We start from the raw sequence: 25228 nt of genomic DNA, 5'->3' as shown, positions 1-25228 counted from the left end.
ATGTGACACGTCAGAGACGAGGACGAGCCTAGGGGAAGCTACCCCTGGCTCTGTGACAGGCAGCTGCAGCTGATGGAGAGAGACACTGGCTGCAGCAGTGACGGGGTGAGATCCTGGCATCAAGGATCCAGGGAATCCTGCAGGAGATGTAGGGGCATGTGCCCTGGAAGTGGCACTCTCTACTGGCCCTCTGAATGCAGTGATTTTTTTTTTTCAGCCAACGGGGGATTTTCTATGGAAATACTGTGCTGCAACTGAAAAATTCGGCTTATGGCTGTGGTGCAGCCCTATTCACTAGCACGGGCAGGGGCGGACTGACCATTTGGAAACTTGGGCACTGCCCGAGGGCCTGGGGTCAGTAGGGGGCCCCATGAGATGCCCCTGCTATGTTTCTCATAGGCTTTTTTGAGTTTGGGCAAGGACACAGGGGCCCCATGATCCCCAATTGCCCGGGGGGCCCATGAGTTGTCAGTCCGCCCCTGAGCACAGGTCAAGCATTTGGCAGTGGTTTCGCCTACTAAATACAAAATGCTGTATAATTCTTGCTGTGCCATGAAGTCAGGCATCAAGGCCGTGGCAATAGCACTTCCGACCCACCGCCGCAGGTTTAGGTGAGAGGTTGTAAAAAACCTCAGATCAACTGCCTGTTTTTACCGCCCCCTGCTGCTCTTGTGAACAAGGGCTAAATAAGTTGCTCTTATCATATGCATTATAAATAGATAACAAATAAGATGTAACATAAGTCCAAGTTGAACCGCATTTCAAATCGAGAATACTTTTTAATTTCCGGCTATCTGTGTTGAGGTTTAATCTATTAAGCAGCACATTTTCTACCTTTCAGTCCACAACAGTACAACAAGATGTCAACACAAACACAGAAGCTCTGCAAAGCAGCAAAAACCAGATCAAAGACTTGAAACGCACACTGCAAAGTCTGGAGATTGAAATGCAAGCTGAGCTCAGCAGGGTAAGAACTGTTTAATTATTAGGTGTGATTTTATTTGACATGGAGGACATATTAAATGAACTGGCAGCATGCATAAATACTGTTTTTGTATATGCTTTTATACACATTCTATGGGCACGACAGGTGTGCAGAACCAGGAACTCAAGCTTCATTTTGACGGCACTTTGATTGTTCTCAGATCAGAGACACTAGGGGGCTATTTATAAAAGCATCCGCACTGCAAAAATTCCTTGTAATGCGTCTAATATTATTTTCTATTATCAACAGCTCCATCTATTGGCCATAATTTGGTATTTTCCTGAATTAGGTATTTTAAGATGATATTGCATTATGGCCACTAGATGGGGTGATGATCATAGAAAATAATACTGGACACATTGCATGGCCTTTTCATGATAGCTATATGAATGCTTAGACATTCTTACAGCAACGGTTTTTTTAATGAACTCAATGGTTTGAGTGGCAAAAACACCCTTTTTCCCAGTACATGTTTTCTTTTATAATCATGATTAGCAATGTCCCTGTTGAAGCAGTATTAGTTAATTACAGTGCCCAGCATGCAGCACAGTGGCTAAATGGTTAGCACTTCCGCCTGGCAGTACTAGGGTTGTTGGTGCGAATCCCAACCACAGCACCACCTGCCTGGAGTTTGCATGTTCTCCCTGTGCCTGCATGGGTTTCTTCTCACACTCCAAAGACATGCTGGTAAGTTAATTGGATCCTGTCTATATTGGTCCTAGTATGTGTATGTATTAATGTAAGTTAGGGACCTTAGAACCCACATGGAAGAAAGATATATTTGAAAAATATTCTTCCCAAATATGATGACATATATTCGAAATACTACAATTTTGGCCGTATTCAATATATTTCAAAATACATTTCAATATATATATATATATATATATATGTATACTGTATATATGTATACACTGTATGTAGAAATGCATTTTATTACAAAATATAAGAAAAATATTTTAAAAATACATTTTCAAATATACTGTATATGCATTTACAAATATATGTTAAAATTACTTTTTTATGTGTTAAAAAAAATCAGAAGAATATATTTTATTTCAGGTACTTACATAGCGCTGTCAATTTACGCAGCGCTTTACACATATACATTGTACATTCACATCAGTCCCTAACTCACATCCATTCATACACATATTAGGGCCAATTTAGACAGGAGCCAATTAACCTACCAGCATGTCTTTGGAGACTGGGAGGAAACCCACACAGGCACAGGGAGAACATGCAAACTCCAGGCAGGTGATGTCGTGGTTGGGATTTGAACCAGCGACCCTAGTACTGCCAGGTGGAAGTGCTAACCATTTAGCCACTGTGCTTCCCACTTTAAACATTTAATTTTAATATATTTTGTAATATATAAAAACCGCATTTCAACATGCAGTATATATATATATTTCAAATATATGTCAATATGTTTGGGAGGAATATTTTTTAAAATATATTTAAAATATATTTTTCTTCCGTGTGGGATTATACACCCCTTGAGGTGGTGTATGATATATGTAAAGTGCTGCGTAAATTGACGGCACTATATAAGTACCTGAAATAAATACATAATATATCAATAGCAAACTAATCGAATTGAAAAATACACAGCAGTACTGTTGTCTCTTGCATAAGACATGAACCCCCCGCATAAACATAACCATAACCAAGGCTCCGGCAGTATACTTATTCAATGTTTGGCAAGATTTCAGTTAATCCAGTAAAATTACCTGTACCAGAACCTAGTCGATATGGCTGCCTAATATAACCTCACTCCACTTTTGTTGTCAAAATGCTCTGGGCCACAATAGAAACTTCATGTATCTAGCCCATCAAAGAGCAATATATCGATGATATCTTTTGGGCCATCCAGAGCTCCCCTCAGTGTAAGAGTTTTGTGGGCAAATTCCGAAAAGTTATAGAAGTAAAACATTTTAAAGAAAAAGCCGTACGTACGAAGCATTAATAAATTCATTCATAACAGCTGTGGTTCCTATAATGATGCTGTGAATGTCCCACAGCTATCACATGACACCTGAGCCAATTACAGCATCTGTACCATGTGATTAGCTGTAGCTAATCACAGACCACTAGCAATCACAGCTGTCAGAAGTGTAACCCATTCATGACAGTACAAAACATTGCGGTTACAAACAGCAAATCAAAGTGTCAAAAAAAGAAAATTCCTGATCACCCCTCTGAGAGTAGAATAGTGTCACTATGGCAGCACTGAACCATTGTGATGAAAGTGTGTAAAAAATAAATATTTAAAAAAATGTTTAAAAAAGAAAACCATGTTAAAAAAATGTTTGAAAATTGAATAAAAAAATGTTTTCTTTAGTTTTTTTTTTAACATACTGTCACCATTCAGTGTCCTTGATCACCGCAACACCAGTCATGTGATGATGCTGAACTGCACTGGTGTCAGTATGTAAAAAAAAATTTTAAATTGTGAATTTTTTTTTGTCATTGTCCAAAAAAAATGACAAAAAAAAAATCACATCTTCAAATAACTAGCCATGCCTCTTACTAAATACCTTACACTATCTACTTTCCAAAGAGGGGTCATCTGGGAGGTATTTGTATTGTCCTGACATTTTAAAGGCCTTAAGAAATTAGATCATCAGATTTCATCAATTTTCAAATATATGTATACCATAGTTTGTAGATGCTGTAACGTTTACACAAACCAATTAATATATACTCTTTGGGATTTTTTTTACCAGAAATGTAGCAGAATATATTTTGGGCTAAATTTATGAAGACATTTTTTTTGGGGATATTTTGTTTGTTAACGGAAAGTAGAAAATATTGCTTGTTTTTCAAAATATTCAGTGTTCTTTTGTTTATATAAAAAAAAATTGACGATCAATTACCAACAAAAGAAAACTCTATTTGTATGAAAACAATAATGTAAATTTAATTTGTGTACAGTGTTGCATGACTGCTGAATTGCCAATAAAGTAATTCAGTATATAAAAAATGGCCTTTTTCACATTGAGAAACCATATGGTATTGACAAGGATCTGTTTTTTTTTTTAGAAACACGGACTGGAGGAATCACTGGATGAGACCCAGTGTAATGCTGCTGCACAGCTCCAGAAGATCCAAGAACTCATCTGCCAAATGGAGTCTGAGCTGAGCAGAGTTAGGAATGATCTATCTCGACAGAGCAATGAGTATAAGATCCTTCTGGACATCAAAAGTCGCCTAGAAAATGAAATTGCCACCTACAGAAGATTGATAGATGGAAACAACAGCAGGTATAATGGCATGTATGGGTCATACTGACACGGTCACGCAGCCATGGTACCCCCAGAATCCTAATGTTTCATTCAAACCTATGTGTGAGAGGCACCATGCATTTTTGATACATATTAAGCATGTTTCATATGTTCCTCTATTTGACCCTACGGAAGATGTGGTTTGGTGGAAACTTCAAAAGGTGCTGTAAGCTGTTCTTTTTTTAGTATTTATATATTGAAAGTGGACGTGTTGTCCATACCACACAGAAATAAACCCTCTCACAACTTATATTGGGTAATCATCAGTTTTTAGCTGCTTGGGGCAAAATAATAATTAGAGGACCTGGAGAATAAAATCTTAGAAACACCTAAACTCTCCTTAAAATTAAAGTAAACAGGTAATCAAGTTTTGGACATTCCAATATGTGCATATTCTTTAAAAAATCAGAAAATTAGATTTAAAAACAGTCCCCAATGACCACTGTAGCTGCAAGCATTGTAGAACAATTCATCCTCAAAATTCAGAGCCAAGTTCTAACTTTTTTTAAGAGATTTTCTAAGTGGCTCAGCTCACCCTGCTACCCCCATGCATCAGTGGCTCAGCAGCATAGCTTAGTTCACACTGCTACCCCCTTCCAGCTGCGACTCAGCAGCCTTCCAGCCTTTTAGGCCCCTTTCAGAATCATAGATCCACCTGCTCACTGGAGGATCTGTTTGCTGATCCCCGCAGAGCAGGTAGATGACAGGTCTGTGCAGCAGTGGAGTGGACACAGACACTGCCTGCTGTGTTCTATGGGGTGGTCAGATGGAAAAGGACCCCCTGTCCATTTCCATCCAACTGCCATCCGATCCACCAAACAGATGGGGAATGGATCCCCATCTGTCTGTTTTTGGCATACAGGATTGGATCCAGTCCATTTCCATCTGACTGCCATCTGATCCGATCCACCAGACAGATGGAGAACGGATCCCTATCTGTCTGTTTTTGGCAAACAGGATTGGATCCAGTCCATTTCCATCCGACTGCCATCCGATCCGATCCACCAAGCAGATGGAGAATGGATCCCTATCTGTCTGTTTTTGGTATACAGGAGTGGATCCAGTCCATTTCCATCCTACTGCCATCCGATCCGATCCACCAGGCAGATGGAGAACGGATCCCTATCTGTCTGTTTTTGGCATACAGGATTGGATCGGATGCCGGCAGGTGTCAGCGGACACTTATCCCCATTCACACTGATGGTTCAATCGGGTCTGCCTGAAAACCTGACAAGCTGACCCGATTGGACCGTCATTGTGAAAGGGGCCATGTATTCAAATACAAATAAAAAGCAGAAACTCTGGGAGGAGGAGTAGAGTGAGCTCAGCTGAGCTGTTGAGAGAAAAACTGAAAAAGCTTCAGTTCTTCTGCTGTGATATTTCAGCATGTATTGCTTCACAGCGCCTGCAGCTACAGAGGTTATCCATGGTTTATTGTAAAGCTCATTGATACTTACAAGTCAATAACCTGGCCAGAAGGTCCAATTTTAGATGGTTAAACATTTTTCTCTTTTCATGTTTTTGACATATATTTGTTTTTGTTTTTTTTCAGTGGACCAACTATCAACTTAAAAGGTAAAATAAATTTACTGTTTTATTGAATGAATTTAATGAATTGTATGCCTAATCCTGTGATTGATGATTTTGTTAAGGGAGATATGAGAACTACTAAAAGGTTATGTTAATAATTATATTACAGTTTGTATAGGTTATTTTTTTCAAGGATATTTTTTAATAAAATGCATGGTTTAGTATTGCTGTACAGCACACCTTAAACCAGTCTATGATGTGAAATCATAAACCTAGCACAATGTTAATGAATGGAGATTGTAATTTTGACACTTGATCAAGTTGTATTATGAAATTAATTAAAAAAATAGTCATAGACTCCTAATTTTGCTCTCCTCAGCCTTAGTGATTTCAAGAGTAATGCAGTTTTGACTGGACTCTAAAAATTTACTGTGCAATGGAATAAGTGGTAACACCAAAGAGTGCTCATAATGGCAAGAATTCACTACTGTACTCCCCCCAAAATATAAGATGTTGGCGTCTCACAATGTCACACTCTTCTTATAATTTTTCAGTGACTCAATTTATTATTTTTTAGTTCATACCCTGCATGTAACTAAACTACTAAATCATTAAAACCCCAGAAACTACTAAGCAGCTCATCCACTCCCTCATCATATCACGACTCGATTACTGCAACTCCCTCCTCACTGGCCTGCCTCACCACAGGCTATCCCCACTTCAATCGATCCTGAATACGGCGGCCAGACTCATCCACCTTACCAACCGCTCCGTTTCTGTCACCCCCCCTCTGCCAATCCCTCCACTGGCTTCCGATTGCCCAACGGATCAAATTCAAACTGCTAACACTGACGTACAAAGCTGTCCATAATTCTGCCCCAAACTACATCACCGGCCTAATATCCAAATACCACCCAAAACGCACTCTCCGCTCTTCACAAGACCTCCTTCTCTCTATTTCCCTGATTTCCTCCTCCCATACCCGCCTTCTCCAGGGCATCACCCATCCTCTGGAACTCCCTACCCCAATCCATCAGACTATCACCCACTCTCCTCTCCTTTAGGCACACCCTAAAAACCCACCTCTTCAGGGAAGCCTACCCCACCCCCTGCTAACCTGCCGATCTCCTCCACTCTTCCTACCACTCCATCCCCCACAGCTTTTCCTCCCATACCACTATCCCCTCCCTCCTAGATTGTAAGCTCCAAGGAGCAGGGCCCTCGAACCCCTCGTGATCGCACTGTATTGTTATTGTACTGTCTCATGTATTGTCTCCAATTGTAATGTACAGCGCTGAGCGAACTGTTGGCGCTATATAAATACTGTATAATAATAATAATTAAGATGTCTCTTCTTTCAGATCGCAGGGTCAAGACTATAGTCCAAGACATGGTCAATGGAAGAGTGGTTAACTCCAGAATTTCTGAGATCCCCCAAAAACTGTGAAGACATGAAAACTTGAAATCTGAGACATAACAAGCTTCACATCGCAAGCAGGCGATTATACCTAGTTTACATGTGCCAATATTTATCGCAAATGTACAGAGGGACATAGCAAGAGTGTACAAAATCTCTACTGTATATTACTGCCAGCGTAAAAGCAATAGATGTTCAATAAAACAAAATGATGCTCTTTCAGCCAGGCATACAACATCTATCAACACCCAGTTTGTTTCCCTGCAAGGGTTACCTTTTACTGTACTTTCCTGAAAAAATGTGAACCTAGTGCTAGGCTCTTTTTATCTGAAGGTATCACCCCAGGGACTTTAGGGAGCTGAGTACATGTCACTGCTAGTATATTTGTCGTAGGCTGGAAAATAAATTTTGTTATTCATGACTACGAAAAGGTAATTTAAGGATAGATCAATTAATATAGCATAAATAATTTATCAATACTTCCAAGAAGGTGGTGTCTATTAATATTTATTTATATACAGCCTAGATTCTGCTACTGTAAATACTCCAACATATCCAATGGGAGTGTTATTTTTGTTTAAACATTGTTTAGGCATTATAGTTTTTGACATGGAGGTATGAATGAATGGACTATGTTACATTATATTTTCTTTTCTTTCTTTTTTTTTTGTGATAGAATTTTGACGTAAAGAAGTATATACTGAGTACACAATGAGAAAAGCTTGTTGTATACATTTTCACCGTAAAGTGAACCTCTACTTTACTTATCCAGGGCAAAGTAACAGGTTCGCTGGATAGCAGATGCTCCCCACTGCAAGTATTTGCCTTCCTTGTGCTCTCCAGCCATTCTGATTACCAGCTGAAGGCCCCCAAAAGAGTCAGTATTTCCTGGTAAATAGGAACGTGACTATCGCCTATTCCTACCACTGGTCCCACAGCACTTGAGCAGCTAATGTCCAGGCCTACATGTTGTCTGTGGGGATCAATAGGGGGCCAATAGCCCTGTGTAGGGCCACTACCCCGATGTTAACTGAAACTCATCCAACCCTGGACTTATGCCAGATCTGAAGAGTGCAAGGGGTGGCAAAGGAGCAATGGAACCAGCAGTAAAAGTACCAGTACCAGCAATTAGGGCCCTGAACAGGCAAAATATATTTTTCCTTTTGAAGTAACACCCCAGCAAAAACTGAATTTAATAAAGTTGGGTACAGTACAATAGGTGGAGTCACCCTAGTTTATTTGATTTCTCAGGGCATCTAATCATTATGTGTTCCAACCAGTTGACCTCTTTGTTTCATCTGTGGGTGCACCATCCTCCTTGGAGTGTTTCCACTCCTATTGTTGTTCAATACCTCAATTGGGTAGGACCCGTTTTTTACTATCATGGAAATTGCGTAGGTCTGGAAACTTCAGACACTTCATCAATGAACCCCCAGATATAGAGGTTATATTTAAGTTCTATCCCTATCTCTAGAATCTGAAATGCCAATTTTTGGGTGAATTTTTCCTTGAGATAATTTTTTTAAATCATATTTTGGTTAAATTCCCATTATAGTATTGATCATATGGGAATTTGCTGAAATAAATTATAAAAGCCGGAGTAGAAAAGCCCATGCCCTACCAATATACTGCAGAGAAGGACATCTGTGTTGAAGCAGTCGTCTCTCTGCAGTGGTCTGATACTCTTGGCTGAGTTAGAGCTGGTGCTCTCCAATCAGCATAGGCACAGCTCATACCCCCTGCTCATTGGAGAGTTCTTCAGCAGGGGTGTGTCAGACTGCTGCTTACACACATATAGTAGATACCCTTTACTGCAGTATACAAGTGGGGGGCAACTTTTTTGACTCCAGTTGTGGCTGCCTCAACAATAACAAGGTAGCTGTATCCTGAAGCAATTGATATCATTTTTACATAAACTTCGCCATGTGTCACATTACTTTATGATCTTTTTAATGTTTTACAAATAACTCACATATTTGCATTTGCATACCTTTTACGTGTTTTTTTATTTTATTTTCTGCTTATTTATATTTTCTTTCAATTCTAATCAAATGTGGCAATTTTTCTACGTGATTTCCCTTGTTTCCAATATTTTTCTACTTTAGCATTTGTATACACTAGATTTAAATGTATCATGCAATGAATGTGAATGTGGCCATATTTAGGCAGATATTTGGGTGAAGAAACAGCTAAAATTTGTACCTTCAAATTATTTATTTAAATTTCTAATAAGATACATTTTTTTGTTGTAGATTGCTCTGATATACTTTTTACTGTTTGTTCATCCAAATAGTAATTCATTAAAGCAGTAATTAAATCACAGCAACAAGCAAAAAAACAAAAAAAAATTTGAGGGCAATGTTCATATTTTTATCCAATATACACTAAATTTATATAAAGACAGCATAGGATTAACTGACAGCAGTTATAATAAATTAAATCAGTATTTTCAAACTCTGGTTAAAAAACCACATGAAATTGTTTTCCATCACAGGTTTAATTTGGTTCTTATTTTTGAACTATACTGATTAAAACAAAATAAAAAATAAAATAAAATTTAGTCCAAAGTACGGACAATAAGAGGACATTTACCATGTCTATGGTTTGGCTGCACCATTTGAAAGAACAATAATGGATTTTTAAGTATGAAGTACCTGCTTGTATTTACCCTCTTCCTACAGAGATTTGAACATGAAAATGTCCATTTAGTAGTCCCTAGTTAGCATTTAAAAAAAAAAACCCTTAGTATAAATAAATAAATAAATAAACAAATATTATAATTCCAGCGATGTAATGAGTACTTTGCACCACATTCTTAACTTACTTGCACAATAACAATGCTTCCTTGAAATCGAGCAGAGAAGAGAATAATAATAGGATTTGGTGGATGTTTTCTAAAAGTAAATATATGTAATGGCATTTCTTTGAGCGTTCTTCCACTTTAAAAGCCCCTCATTATGCTCTACTCTTCTCAATTTCGAGGAAACATTGGTATTGTGCTAGCATGAAATAAAAAAAAGACAAAAAAAAAAAGAAAAAAACTCTTGAATGGAGTGGTCCTACATGGCAGCCTGGAGAACCTGATCTATTATTGGCCCCCAAGAACCAGTTTAAAACGCATTATAAAAGCTGGACAGCGGAGCTACTGCTCACAGCAGCCAACCAAGCTTCTTTTTTTTTTTGCAAAGATGGAATTTAATTGGTTACTATAAAAATCTGTTCCACCTCTGCAGCAAGTTTCTTTGGCCCCTTTTTCATAAATTAGCTCAAATAAATTGAATTCTTACTTTCTATATAGTGGTGCCAAAACCTAAAACCCCAACTAAAGCTTATAGTGACTTTCAACTGGACTTTTTTTAAAATGTTGAAGAAGTTTTGTAGATTATCCAAGCAGCTTTCTCAGCTCTAAGAAGGGTCTGGGATATACCTCAAAATGTATATCTACACAGAAAATCCAGTTATATTAGTCAACATTACAGAACAAGACTACTTGAATGGGGCTAGCTATTCCGTCATCTGGATAAACAAGAACTTTCACGGGCCTGGCAAAAAAATCCCCAAGCAATTTTGCTGAATGGATAGTGCGAAGATCTCAGCCACCAATGTTATCAGAATTTTTTTCCGAGGGCGGTACTGAAAGTAATGCATAAGAGGACAAAACTTTTTTTTTAACTTACATAAGTTGTTCAAATTTCACGTTGATAAAGTAACTGTTTCTCTATAGTAACTCTTCTTCTTCTTCGTTTTCATTGCAGGTAAATAATGGATTCCAAGCAGAAGCAATGTGCCATCACTGAGTTCTTGACGAAAGAGGGGTGAAAATTGCCCGACATCCACAGAAGGTTACAGAATGTTTACGGAGATGACACATTGAAAGGAGCATTGCGCACAGATGGATGAAGAAGTGTAAAGAAGAAGGAGAAACCAGCACTGAAGACAAACCCCACAGTGGGAAACCATCAATATAGGACATCCTGCACCCCCTCCTTCATCAATAACTCAATGATGGCACATTGCTTCTGCTTGGAATTCAATATTTACCTGCAATGAAAAATAAAAAGCACTGAAGACAAATCCCATAGTGGGAAACCATCAATATAGGACATCCTGCACCCCCTCCTTCAAGAACTCAATGATGGCACATTGCTTCTGCTTGGAATTCAATATTTACCTGCAATGAAAAATAAAAAGCACTGAAGAAAAACCCCACAGTGGGAAACCATCAATATGGGACATCCTGCACCCCTCCTTCATCAAGAACTCAATGATGGCACATTGCTTCTGCTTGGAATGCAATATTTACCTGCAAAGAAAAAGAGGAAGAGTTATTCTACCAACGTGAAATTTGAAGTTAATACTAACTTCATTTGCATTACTTTTAGGTACAGCCCTCATATTTTTTATTACTATTCTTTGTATTTCATTCTCACATACTACTTATAACCAGCAATTGTTATATGGCATTGCAATGCAAGGCTGCATTTCCTGCAGTTTTCATACAACTGTCTCGAAATATGTGTCAAAAACTGTCAATTAAAGTGATCAGTCTTTGGCATGTGAAGGTAGTTAGAAAGTCAGGAAAGGTTGACTAAATAGATTGGATACATGAAGGTGTAAAGGAGATAATGGCCAATGAAAGGTGGGTTTTGTTGGAAGCTGAAAGTTCTGGAGCTCGTACAGTAAAACCGCCTCTTTTTTCTACTTTGGGTTGATTTACTATAGGACTACATTCTTCATTTAGCTCACTGAAGCTGTATTCTTTGAAGTCATCCAACCAAGTGTAAAGAAAGTCCATGTTTAAGGTTCCCCTGTACACATTTTAAACAAATACTTCAAAGTTCAAAATTTAAAGCAATAAAGCGCTATGACTTCAGCACAGGGGAGGTGAGTATGCAAACAAGGGGTTACTCTCATAATAAAGAGTTGGGGATATAAGGAGTTCTAGTTTGAGGGTTAGTGTTAGGCATAAAAGGAGTGCAGGTATGGTATATAGAGAAGTCAACAATCGAGTCCACAAAAGATGAAATAAAGCAATGGTTCAGCCACAATCCCTCTATAGCTGAATTTTTGGATAGACTAGCCAGGAGGTTTGTCTTTGCCACTTTGAGAAAGGGGTCCTTCATAGCCCACGAAACATTGGTGGTATTTGAATTTGCTTTTCGAATATGGCTTCTGCAATTTGACCTCATTAAAAATGTGAGATATATTGGCTGAGTGTTGGTGTCTTTGTTGAAATCTATGAGTTGACAAACTCATGGTGACGATGGATTACCCTGTAACAAAAATAGCAAAAAATGAATTAAAAACTCCCAAATTTGCTCCCAGCAAGTGCCTTCATAATATAAGTAAAGTTGGTCTTTTCAATGTGGATTTAGTCTGTTTATTATATTTATTTATGAATTGCTGTTTCCTTGACTCTTCCCTGTATTTTCTCTAAGCACTTATACATTAGCTGTGAATGTTGATATGTCTTTGTATCTTTGATGTCCATTCTATACCATACTCTAAAATAAAGAACTGTTACATTGTATTGGTGTGATTTATGTAGGCTATCATTATGTTGCAATACTTATTTTAAAGGGTACTTGCACATGGTACTGTTGTTTGAACATCAGTATAAAGGGGAGAAATGTCTCATGTTTATTTTGTGCATATTTATGTGTATTAGTGTGCCTATGTATAATAAATTCTAGCTCCCAGAGTGCAATTCTATTCTCTTCAAACTGACATTGAAGGAACATATTTGCGTGTGATTGCACCCAGGGGCAGACTGACAACTCACGGGGCCCCCGGGCAATAGGAGATCATGGGGCCCCTGTGTCCTTGCCCAAACTCAAAAAAGCCTATGAAAAAGGTACCAGGGGCATCTCATGGGGCCCCCTACTGACCCCAGGCCCTCAGGCAGTGCCCGAGTTTCCAAATGGTCAGTCCGCCCCTGATTGCACCCACACATGAGTAAAATACTGACTGCCTATGCAGATTTCTGTTTTTTTTCTTTTTTACTGATCTATATGTAGTACACGTTTATGTGCCTGTGTGTACTGGCACATTGAATACAGCACCTGTACATACATCAGTTAAAAAAAAAAGATGTCTGTACGCTGTATTTGTAGGCAGCAGTAAGCAAGATACTTAAGGATACATAGTGCCTTGCAGTTGAATTTCTCCAGACCAGTTGTATTTGCATCTACAAAAAGGTAAATTCTGTAATAGGCATTGCTACTACAGTAATTATATATTTTTCTTTTTTTTACGATATCTTTAATACACTGTGACCAGAGCAATATACTGTTACCATAGTAACATTGTACTACTCTGGAAAAGTGATCAGGATTTTTTTTTACACATTAAGATTGCTTATACCATGGAATTTCACTGTTATAAGCAGCCATTTTTACTTAACGAGATTGGCCCTGTCTGTGACTGGCCCGGTCTGTACCATGTGTTCACTGTGACCAATCACAGAAATCAACACAATAGTATGCCATGGATGGCATGAATGAACGCTATCCAGTGTGTACAATTGTCATGTGATCTGCTGTTATTGGTCACAGTGATTATATGATACTAGCAGCAGCGGGTACACTGATCGGTCATCCCGGACACAGCGGGTGACAGATCTCAGCAAAACTCAGCCCGTGGGGAACACGCAAGGTGAGTTCAAGGAGGACATCATATGATGTCCACCCGAAATGGTGAATGTCCCGCTCAGCTAATAGTCAAATTAGGTAGTTAAGAAGACAATAGACCCCTATTGTCACCTCTGCACTCTTTTTGAAGATGACCAAGCACAGATCTTTCTCAATCAACTTTCTTTCCTGGCCAGAGATTGATAGCTCTGAACTTGGACGTGATCAGAACTGATCACTTTCAGGATTATTTTTCTTCTCAGGCAAGATCGGCAAAAAAATGCTCACTCATCTCTCACCACACTCAATCCTGGCACCATGATGGTTCTAGGAGGGCCTGAATAATTTCTACAAGAAGGCCAACAGCCTGCAAAGAAAAGGTTAAAGAACAACTTCATTAAATGTGAAGTTCTCCTTTAAATTTCTTTTGTATATTTTTACCTGTTGTTATTGTAGTAAACATAGACATTTTCTAAATTACCAGTAAAGAGAGATCTGTGTGATTCAACCTCCCTGTTTTCAATATCAGTCACAGGGAGTGCATTGCTTTTAATTAGGTGTACTTCGGTGGTAAGAATGAGCAATCGAGCACAACCATTGTATAGCACTGTATATAATTACAAACTATATATGGAAACAAAGTTATTAAAGCATTGATACATATTGATCTGTTTATTTGCATCCAGCTGATCTCTTTAAAGTAAACGTTTTAATAGGAGAAATTTCAGGGATGCCTTTGCTAACTTGGTTTTTAAAGCTGTAGGCACGAGGGCTGTCTTATTGATCCTGCTTTATTGCCTAGTATTGTCACTGATCTGGAACAAACATGCAATGAAGTTGGAAAAATTTGCATGCCTGTTGCTTTTTCACCTTTTTCGATGGGTTATCCACAAAAACCATACTTTCACGAGCAGTGAATCCAGCTGTGTTCTGTAGGCATCCACCGCTCCAAGAACCTCAAAAGAATCAGTGCTGTGAGAGTAAGTAGTGTATAGACCTCGCTTGGATGTGTACCTTTATTGTATAAAAGGGTCACAATAGATGATCACAATGGATGATGGGTGGCTTGGGCAAGTTGGATGGCTTGTGTGCTCCAATGTTGTGATGATGTAGGGCAGAGAAAGCTCCTGTACCCTGAGACACGAGATTGCGGCATCCCGGAACTAATGTCACTGCGGTCTTTGGAGGAAACGAGGGGTAGGGGTAGGGATAGAATGACAGAAAGTAGGTGGAGTGAATTTTCTCTTTAAGGGCTGAACACATGAACTTCTAAATGGAGCTAAAAGGAGATGACTGTGAAATCATTGGCAAGGGAAGCTGAAGAACAACTTTGAGGAAACCTGCTGAAAGAATAAATAGAATGGGATTTGAAATCTGGGTGTGTTTGCAGATTGTAGATCATCAACAAGCTTTCAGCAGAACCCTTCTCTTTCCACGTAAGGCCATATATAAAGACTGATGATATCATTTTAGGAAATAAATAGGTGGTGTTGTTTTCCTTGTGGCTAATGAAAGTGACACCTCTACCTGCTAAACTGGAGTCTGTTCCAAAGAAGCTTTATTTTTAAAGCCAAACCCTTTTTTGGATAGAATAGGGAATAGGTAAAACTACTGCCTGCTTGTCACTGCCTGTATGCGTTATCATCTGTATCCAATTGGGGAAATTTTTCTGTACTTTCTTTTCTTGAAGTAAGTGAAGATCTGTCCAAAGTAAGGGAAACCCCCACTTAGACAGTTAGCAATAAAACAAGTGCCCCAGTTGGAAAATGTTAGCTGGCTATAGATGGATCGAAATTCAGCTGAATTTCGATCCATCTATGGACGTTCCCGCACCATAAAAATCATTCCAATAATTGACTTTAGTTGAGTGGAAAACTTGGCAGAGAGGGAGACATTAATGGGCTTCAAGGTCTAGTATTTTGTTTTTAATAATATTTATTATAGCAGCTGAATTACATTTTTGACATATAAGTGGAAGGTCCTCCCTAAGGGCACACTCTAGTAAAAATTAAAAAAAAAAAAGCACTTAAAAGGTTTATTGGGCCACAATTTTCTTGTCCTTCTGTTGTCCATCGACGCATAGCCTAGTGCACCATGGTACCCACCACTTAGAATCTCTGTGTATTGGGGTCTCTGTTGCTGTGACATGTGAAATAGCAATATAGGCATTCACAACGTCTTTACAGTGTCTTAAAGTGAAGATGTGATTCACCCCTTTATTTGACGACTGTCTGATGGGAAGAAAGTCATTTTAGAGTTTTGTGAGAGAAATAAATGAGGTAAATCTTCCAATATGGACAAACGTTTTGGTGACAACTCTCTAATATGGGAATTTTCCCCAGGAGACTTCCTTTCACTTCCTGTTGTGTTTTCAGGAAGACAGGAATTGAAGGAAAGTCTCCGCAGCAGGACACAGACAGCAAAAATTCTCTGATAGGGGATTTAACTCTCCCCTACTCAAAGCAGGGCTTTTTTTCAGCGGGAACATGACGGAACACTGTTCCGGCACCTCCAACACTGAACATAAGTAATGGCAAGGGGTGCTGGGGTGTGCTGGAGGGTCTATTAATGCTTGCTGCTGGTCTATTTTTGCTTTGGAGGTCTATTGTTGCTTTTGGGGATCTATTGTTGCTGGGGGAACTTATGTTTCTGGGGGGGTCCATTGCTGCTAGAAGGAATCTAACGTTGAGGGAGGTCTACTGTTGCTGGCTGCTGGAGGTCTACTGTTGCTGGAATTCATCTATTTTGTGTGGCTGTCTATTGTTGCTGGTGGAGGATCTATTGTTGCTGACTGCTGGAGAGTCTATTGATGCTGACTGCTGGGAAATCTGTTGTTGTTCCCTGGGGTCTATTGTTACTGGGGGAATGTATTGTTGCTGGGTGGGTCTGTTACTGCTGGCAGGGGCGGACAGGCAACTCATGGGGCCCCCGGGCAATAGGGGATCATAGGGCCCCTGTGTCCTTGCCCACACTCAAAAAAGCCTATAAAAAAGGTGCCAGTGGCATTTCATGGGGCCCCCTACTGACCCCAGGCCCTCGGGCAGCGCCCGAGTGCTTGAATGGTCAGTCCGCCCCTGACTGCGGGTGATCTATTTTCCTGATTTTCCTATTATCATTAACAAATTCCATCCAAATTACTTGGCTCTGTAATCCCTAAAAGGGGGGGGGGGGTACTGGGAGGTGCATAGGGGGTAAAACCAAGGGACAGTGCTCAGAGGTGGGTAAGGCGCGGAGACAAAAATTGACTCAGAAATGGGGAGTTCCTGCATCTATTCTCCAAGAAAAAAAGCCCTGACTCAAAGTAAAACTAAACATGTTTTGCCTATTCATACACTCTAATCTGTACATGCCCAAGCCCAATGGATTTTTTTTTCTTCTAAATAGAAGATACATTTAAAAAAAAAAAAAAACAAGAGACAGCTTGTGTGCATTTACCTTTACATATTTCTTAATGAATCTTATTCTTTGGATACACCTGACCACTTCTTAGGCTGGTCCCCACCCTTGACTAACCACTTCTACTAAACTGGCTCATTCTTGTACTACACAATAATAAAAGTGTCAAGAGCTTAATTATAATGACAGCTACACTTAAATTATACTACTGCTATCATATATACATATAAACATCTAGAATCCCACACTCTGATGAACTAGTCAACAGCAAGAATAAATAACAATGTAAATAACATACGCCAAACCATAGCATAACATGCAATTGCTGGAAACCCCAGCTACCCCTTCTTTTGGAGAATGGATCCTATAAAATGGAATTGGCTAAAGACAATGATTTTAGAAACTCGAAATAATTTAGAGAAATAGTTCAAAAACAGGGGCGGACTGACCATTTGGAAACTTGGGCACTGCCCGAGGAACCGGGGTCAGTAGGGGGCCCCATGAGATGCCCCTGGTACCTTTTTCATAGGCTTTTTTGAGTTTGGGCAAGGACACAAACTCAAAAAAGCCCCATGATCCCCTATTGCCGGGATGCCCCATGAGTTGTCAGTCCGCCCCTGGTTCAAAACATGCTCCCTGAGCATGTCAATTGACAAAACACATAGGGGTGGAGCTGCAGGAACTGACGACATCCAGCAAACACAGAAGTAACACGTAGTACACCAAGAAGTGTCAAAGTAGATGTGGGATCGGACTCGCATTTAGAGTGAGTGGAGCTGGTAACCAGCGTTCTGTTCCTGGTGTAAGGCTATGTGAGTTTGCATTTTTATGTTTATATACAGTATATTTTAAATAAAATGGTTTTATGCAATGGAGGCCTTTCTTCTTTCCATGCAATTACCTGTGTGGCATGAGACTTGGTTGTAATGAGATGGTGGAGCTGGAGCAGATACATCCCAAAGGGGAAAAGCACTGTTGAGCCCACTTTTTTTGCATAAAGGGGTCAAAATATTCTGGTGAGTTCTCAGAGGTGGAGGGGATAACACAAAGAAGCACATAGTGATGTGAAACACAGAGCAGCTTGTGAATACCTGTGATAAGGTGGAGCAGTGGAATATTGGCGGAGGAGCACAGGACCTTTTTATAAAATATATCTAGAGCAGGTTTACCATTAGGCTTATTAGGTCTGTGCTTATAGGGAGCAGGGGTAAAGAGGCAGAATTTCCCTGTATAGGTAATATCCACACATTTTTCACAGAAAAAGTCTACTGATGTGTCTGTTAACAAACTGTAACAGTGGAAGGGATGTCTACAGCATTTTGGCCACTTTGTTTCCACCATAACCTGTAATTGAAGTTATGTTCTTGATTAGAAGAAATGTTCTTCCAATCTATAAAGAGGACATTGGTTGCTGGGTTGAGAATGAGTTCTGCATGGTTAGAGACAGAGAACTCATTCTCTGAAGCTGAAAAAGACAACTAGGCCTTGCCATGTAAGCCAGAAGTGTTCTCCTCGAGAACACAGGTTCAGGACTATGCTCCTCCAGATACTCCAAATGACTTGATGTCAATCCAACGAAAATAAAAAAAAATGCTTTGTTGTGTAAAATGCTACATCACCATGAGTGCACCGAGTGGTGATTACTATAAACCCAAGTGTGGATGATGTTGGAACATTGTTTTACGTCTTTCAAGTCTGTGCCTGAAGTCTAGATCATGATGTTTTACAAGTTACAGTGAATTTACTAGCAAGAGCCATGGTGTGTTTGTTGCCTCCGGTGGTGCTATAAAAGAGTTTGTGTGCGGTGGGATGAGGTGAGTACTTTACAAAAAATGGAAGCTGGGCCAAGCAGTTACCTGACTAAATACAGAGAAGAGAAAGAAGACAAAGGGGAAAAGCCCCAGGAGAGAACCTTGTGAGTGTAGAACCGATATGATGAAGGCCGCATTAGGCAGGTAAGTTGAAACAGTCTTAGGATTTTTCTTTGGCCCATGAAATCAACATATTTATGTCAAGCCTTTTATATGATTTTCTAGTCTACATATACACCATGGCTTTGTATTTTTAGTACATTAACGCACCTTCCTGATGAAGTGGCCAGCATAAGTCACAAAGTGACTTGATGGTTATACAGTATGTGTGTAGAATGACTAATAAAGAACCCTTTTTTAAAGCAAGTTATGTTCAAGCATCTCTTCCTTTACGAGTGCCTCTGCACACATCACCATCCAATTTTGGGGATCAGCTCTTCAATTACTACATGACATGGCAAGGTAACTCCCTGAGAGGCGGTAAGAAACCTCTTGTGATTGGCCCTAGGATGATATATACATCAGTAATTCCCACACCATACTTTATACTAATGCCCTTCAGAATGATCTTTGAGTAGAAGGCTATTATCCTCCTGGGGATTTCTAAGGTCAAAGAGGGGCCTCACCCCAGAATAATATTCTAACCTACAGTAGGTACGATTAATTGAACAATAAATATTCTCTATCAAAGGAACAATTATAAACCAGTGTAGCGAACAAATTGGGGTGATGTGGCAGCTACAGGGTTGGTCAGCTGCAAGTGATGTAATTCTTTCTCAGGTAGACCACAGTAGGGGATGTTACAATATACCAATCTGGATGTTATAAAGCATGGATTAATTTTGGCATATCCTCTGCTGGAATCAGATGTTTGATATTTCTAATATTCCTGAGATGGTGGAATGAGGACTACAGGATACCTGTAGATTAATCCATAGCAGGGGCGGACTGACCATTTGGAAACTCGTGCACTGCCCGAGAGCCCGGGGTCAGCAGGGGGCCCATGAGATGCCCCTGGTACCTTTTTCATAGGCTTTTTTGAGTTTGGGCAAGGACACAGGGGCCCCATGATCCCCTATTGCCCAGGGGCCACATGAGTTGTTAGTCTGCCCCTGATTCATAGGTCAGTGTCCAGAACCGTACACGTAATCTGAGTATATAACATTTGTATTCCCAAGGTTTAAACCAGCTGGATGTGTTTTCTGGCGATTGTTGTTAGCCTACAAGCACTTCTGTCTCACCTGGGTTCAGATTCAGCCAATTAAGCCATACATGCTAAACTCTTAGCAGTGGATTTGTTTTCTATATATTCTCTTATTTTAGGTCAACATTATGTTTTAGGTGTTGTAAATCTGTTTTTCTATTGTTTGTGCACAATCATATACATACAAATTGTTATACTAAACAGTTAATATTTAAAAAAAAAAACGATTCCCAGAGAATTATGTGCTAGCTAAAATGCCAGCATAGCAGTAATCAACTTCTTTCAGGCAGAATGAGAAACTTCAGACAAAGCCATTTCATAAGAGATGGTAATGAGTCATTGCTCTGCCTTATTCACTTGTATATGTAAATTTCTGCTTGAGCTACTGTGCTTTGTAAAACGACTTTTTACAGCAGGTGTAAAGGTGGTCAGGAATAAGTAACTCAAAGTTCAGAGGTCAATAGTATGTAACAGATAGTGCAAGAGTCAGTCAGTGCAGATGTTCAGACGTGACTGGAAGAGGTGAGAGGTGGGGCAGTGATGTCACAATCTCCACCTCTTCCAATCAGAGAATGCCTTGTATCCATTGAAAAAACTGATTAGCAGCAGTGCTGAGTAAGCGACCCCTTGTGGTTACAATGCAGAACGGCAGCCACTTGCCACAGGACCCAGAGGATTGCTGCTATCACTGTAGTAGTGGTCAGGGGCGGACTGACCATTTGGAAACTCGGGCACTGCCCGAGGGCCCGGGGTCAGAAAGGGGCCCCATGAGATGCCCCTGGTACCTTTTTCATAGGCTTTTTTGAGTTTGGGCAAGGACACAGGGGCCCCATGATCCACTATTGCCCGGGGGCCCCATGAGTTGTCAGTCCGCCCCTGGTAGTGGTGATCACTAATGTAATTTTCAGCTTCCACAACGATTCCTCGGGAATGAGATAAGCATCCAAGCTGAACAAATGTGACTATGCAGTAAAAATCATACTTGAAGTTCAGCTCTTAATTAATTGTACACCTGCTGGAGAAAATCTTATAAAACTAGACTGACAATATTTTCCAACTGTGTTTAATGACTTTTTCCTTGTCCTTGACTTTTACATTTTAAGCCATCCTTGATGATTGTACATTGTACGACACATTAACTTCTATGAAAATCAATGTCTTCCACTTCTGTGGGACAGAATTTCATCTCCCGTAAATAATAGAAGCTTTTCCAACATTGCATAAACACTATCTCCAGGGTGAGGAAAGGATGAGGTCATAGAATTCACATAACATGTAGGGCTGGACAAACTGGATCTACCAGATTTAGTTTTGAACCAGCAGACGCACGTAAGAATATAAATGTTTCTTTCATCAGCTATTGTGCTTCTTTAGCTGGCTCTAACACCTTTATGTTCCTCTATGCAATTTGTGGTATCCTTTCACTTTATCGTATTAAAGGACCAGCAAGCCTAAACTATAAGCTACCTTTATTTAAGGCACTAATACTGTAGGGTAGGGCACAGAGGTGGCCCACTGTAATTTGTTCTTAACCTATTTAGCTGTCCCCATAGCCGTAAATTAGGGGAGGCTCAGGACGTGATAGGATTAGACACCAGCCAGCCAGTACAGGGGCGCCTTGGGAAGCCTGAATTATATAGAGTGTTGATGGTTATCTGCAAGGGTTTCTGTAGATGGACTGGGTGGGAACAACTTGTAGGCAATTGGGCCTTATCTCATTTAGCTTCCTCTTGTGGGGGGAAGCCTAGAGCAATTGAAGGACTTTATGCATTTTTAGGACTGTTCACATCCCCCCTTCATGGGATGCAGAACTCTAGGACATCCCCTTTGTGAGTAATGGGTCTCTTGTATCTCCTCTCATGCCACATTTCTCTGAAGCATGCTGGACTGTTTGTAACTAAACCCTGGATGAAGTCAGGGGTGTATTTACCACAAGGCAAACAAGGCATTTGCCTAGGGCGGCATTTTTCAGGGGGGCAGCGGCAGCTTTCATGTGGGCAGCAGCATTTTTCAAGGGGGCAGCACAGCCCCCCCAAAAGAAGGGATGGAATAAGAGACACATGCAGCATGGGGACCAAGTGGGATCTGAGAGAGGCTGCAGGCTGCTTTATGGTGCTTGCAGAGCATGACTCTTGTTCCTGGGGATGTCCTGAGCTGTGGTGGCATTTTTCAGGGGGGGCAGCAGCAACTTTCACGGGGGCAGCAGCATTTTTCAAGGGGGCAGCACAGCCCCCCAAAAGAAGGAATGGAATAAGGGACACATGCAGCATGGGGACCAGGTGGGATCTGAGAGAGGCTGCAGGCTGCTTTATGGTGCTTGCAGAGCATGACTCTTGTTCCTGGGGATGTCCTGAGCTGTGAAGGTGAATGTTTTGTCTCTCGTGGGGGGGGGTTGCCAGTGTATGGGGGGCAGTGGTATTGGAAGGCTCTCTTGGGTGGGGGGGCTGGGGTGTTGCTGATCAATGTCAGGCTCTCTTCATGGGGGAGGGGGGCATTGGTCAGTGTCAGGGTCTCTCCGTGGGGTGGGAAGCAGAATTTTGTGTTGCCTAGGGCAGCATGAAACCTAAATACATCACTGGATGAAGTATATACATGTCTTTACTTCTAATGATTCAGATAACAATAAGGGGCATTCCTGGTGTGGGCTCTTCTTTCTTCTAACCTTGATATGGGGATGTCTCCTGGAGTATAGTGGTGGTCAGTGGCAGACTGACAACTCATGGGGCCCCCGGGCAATAAGGGATCATGGGGCCCCAGTGTCCTTGCCCACACTCAAAGTACACCCAAAGAAAGCCTATAAAAGGTACCAGGGGTATTTCATGGGGCCTCCTACTGACCCTGGGCCCTTGGGCAGTGCCCGAATGCTCGAATGGTCATTCTGCCCCTGGTGGGGGTTCATCGTTGTAAGTCTTGAAGCAGGTGTTCAGATAACTTTTCGCAAGTATCAGTTAAGCCAGGACAAGCTTACCCCACAGGCTTCCCCACATTCAAGGGAGAGTAACATAGTTCGCTGGATTTGACGTGGGAACACATTGGATGCCTTCAGCTGCCATTGTGTTCTTGCTGGGCATCCAGTGTGTCCCTGTTATTTAAAGTGGTTAAAAAGGTTGAAGGCCTGAAGTCATGAAGGTAAAAAAACCTTCTGTGTGCTACTCCCCCCCCCCCCCACAGCCCACCATAAAAGTCACCTGAGCCCCCTCTGAATCCAGCGGGGTGCATGGGAGCCTTGGCTGTCCCAGGTCTCCCTCTCCTCATTATCTGAGACAGCAGCGGAGGGTAGGGTTGCCACTTCATCTCTTTAAACCCAAACACATAATAATTACACAGATTCTGAGGCTAATTTAATGCAGACAAGGCACTGAGTTTAATTACCACCTTAATCAGCCACAGAACCTGTGTAATTAATATGTGTTCGGGTTTAACCACTTGCCATCTGCCTGCTGTTTATAAACGGCAGGGCGGTGGCACTCCAGGGGCGGGTTGCCGTTCATAAACGGCACCCGCCTTTTCTAGCTGTGCGCGCTCCCTGGGACACAGTGAAACACCAATCGTCGGACGGGACCTCTGTACGAGGTCCCGATCATGTGATCACTAATTGGCCAATCAGTGATCACATGCAAAGTAGTAAGCAAGATGTCACTTGTGACATCATTGCTTACTACGTGTGAAATCTATGAATGATCACAGAGGTCACATGGTACAAGGCTATTCACAACAGCCTTGTACCATGTGACAAGGTGTGACCAATCACAGCTCACTCAGTATTTCTCAATGGCTGCAAGAATGCAGACAGAGAGAAAGAGAAATGATTGCTTTTACATCCTATATGGGTGTAAAAGCAATCACTATAAAAAAAAATTAAAAAAAATCTTCATCACCCCCCACAAGTAGTACAGTGTCACCATGCTGACACTGTACTGCTAGGGTGACAGTATGTAAAAAAAAAACAAAAAAACAAACAAACCATAAATAATAATATAAAAAAATAAAATAAAAATGTAAAAAAAATGTTTAAAAATTATAATTTTTGGTTATAAACTAATTTGGCTTATTTTTTTTTTTTACTAAAAATATAAAGGAATACATTTTGGTCAAGATTTATGATGAAAGATTATTTATTTGCTAAATTTTATAAGAAAAACACTTTTTTTCAAAATTTTTGGACTTTTTCATTTACATAGCAAAAAAAATAAAAATCCCAGCGGTGAATAAATACCACCAAAATAAAGCTTTATCTGTCTCAAAAAAATGGTAAAAAATTAATATGGGTACAGTATTGCATGACCGCGCAATTGTCATTCAAAGTGTGATAGCGCTGAAAGCTGAAAATTGCCCTGGACAGGAAGGGGGTAAAAGTGTCCGGACAGGAAGTGGTTAAAGGGATGAGGTGGCAACCCTAAGTGGGAACCATTGGCTCCCAGCTCTATCAACCACAGCCTGTAAGCCAATGAGGAGAGAGTGGAGGGCAGGGCCGAGCCAAGGCTCTATGTGTCTTATGTATGCATATAGCCGGGCTTGGGAGTGAGCATGTATCAGTTCCCCCATAGCAGGCGCCTGCTATTGGGGGCACTGGTCAAAGGGGCCAGGAGTGCCAGCAGGGGACCCGAGAAGAAGAGAATTAAAGCTGGTCTGTGCAAAACCATTGCAAATAGCAGGTAAATAAAACATGATTTTTTTTTATTTTAAAGCCAAACCTTTAATGTCACTTTAAAGGAGAGGTGGGCTCCCTGCAGGCAAACCTGTCTTAATTTATCCACTGCTATATATGCTCCAACTCTCAAAAATAGAGAGTTAGTATACAGAGGAGCCTTGACGTGGAAACTATGGCTTCCACCTATATTAGCAAATGTGTGCAACGAAACGCTTTGTTTTTACAGTGACTTGTTAGACAGGGTCATTTTGGTGTGATTGCAGACTAGCTGGTACGTGTGCTGGGAAAATGTCTGTTTGAGAGTAGCATAGTTCCCTT

General features: G+C 40.6%; 1 protein-coding gene across 1 annotated transcript in view; it reads left to right on the top strand.

The window, feature by feature from the left end:
* The window catches only part of LOC149464456 (keratin, type I cytoskeletal 19-like), a 70505-nt gene extending 57756 nt beyond the window's left edge, over positions 1–12749 (top strand). Inside the window, exons 5-8 of the mRNA XM_089674426.1 lie at positions 842–967; positions 4031–4251; positions 5825–5847; positions 7164–12749. Coding sequence (XP_089530552.1) covers positions 842–967; positions 4031–4251; positions 5825–5847; positions 7164–7249 — 456 coding nt within the window. The 3' untranslated portion in view covers positions 7250–12749. The remainder of the gene's footprint in view (positions 1–841; positions 968–4030; positions 4252–5824; positions 5848–7163) is intronic.
* Positions 12750–25228: the final 12479 nt, after the last annotated feature.

Source organism: Staurois parvus, unplaced genomic scaffold, assembly GCF_062004578.1.
Source record: "Staurois parvus isolate SC_StPar_1 unplaced genomic scaffold, SC_StPar_1.0 ptg000151l, whole genome shotgun sequence".
In the NCBI taxonomy this organism is placed as follows: Eukaryota; Metazoa; Chordata; class Amphibia; order Anura; family Ranidae; genus Staurois; species Staurois parvus.
Note: the sequence above shows the minus strand (reverse complement) of the source record. Positions and strands in the feature narration are given on the sequence as shown.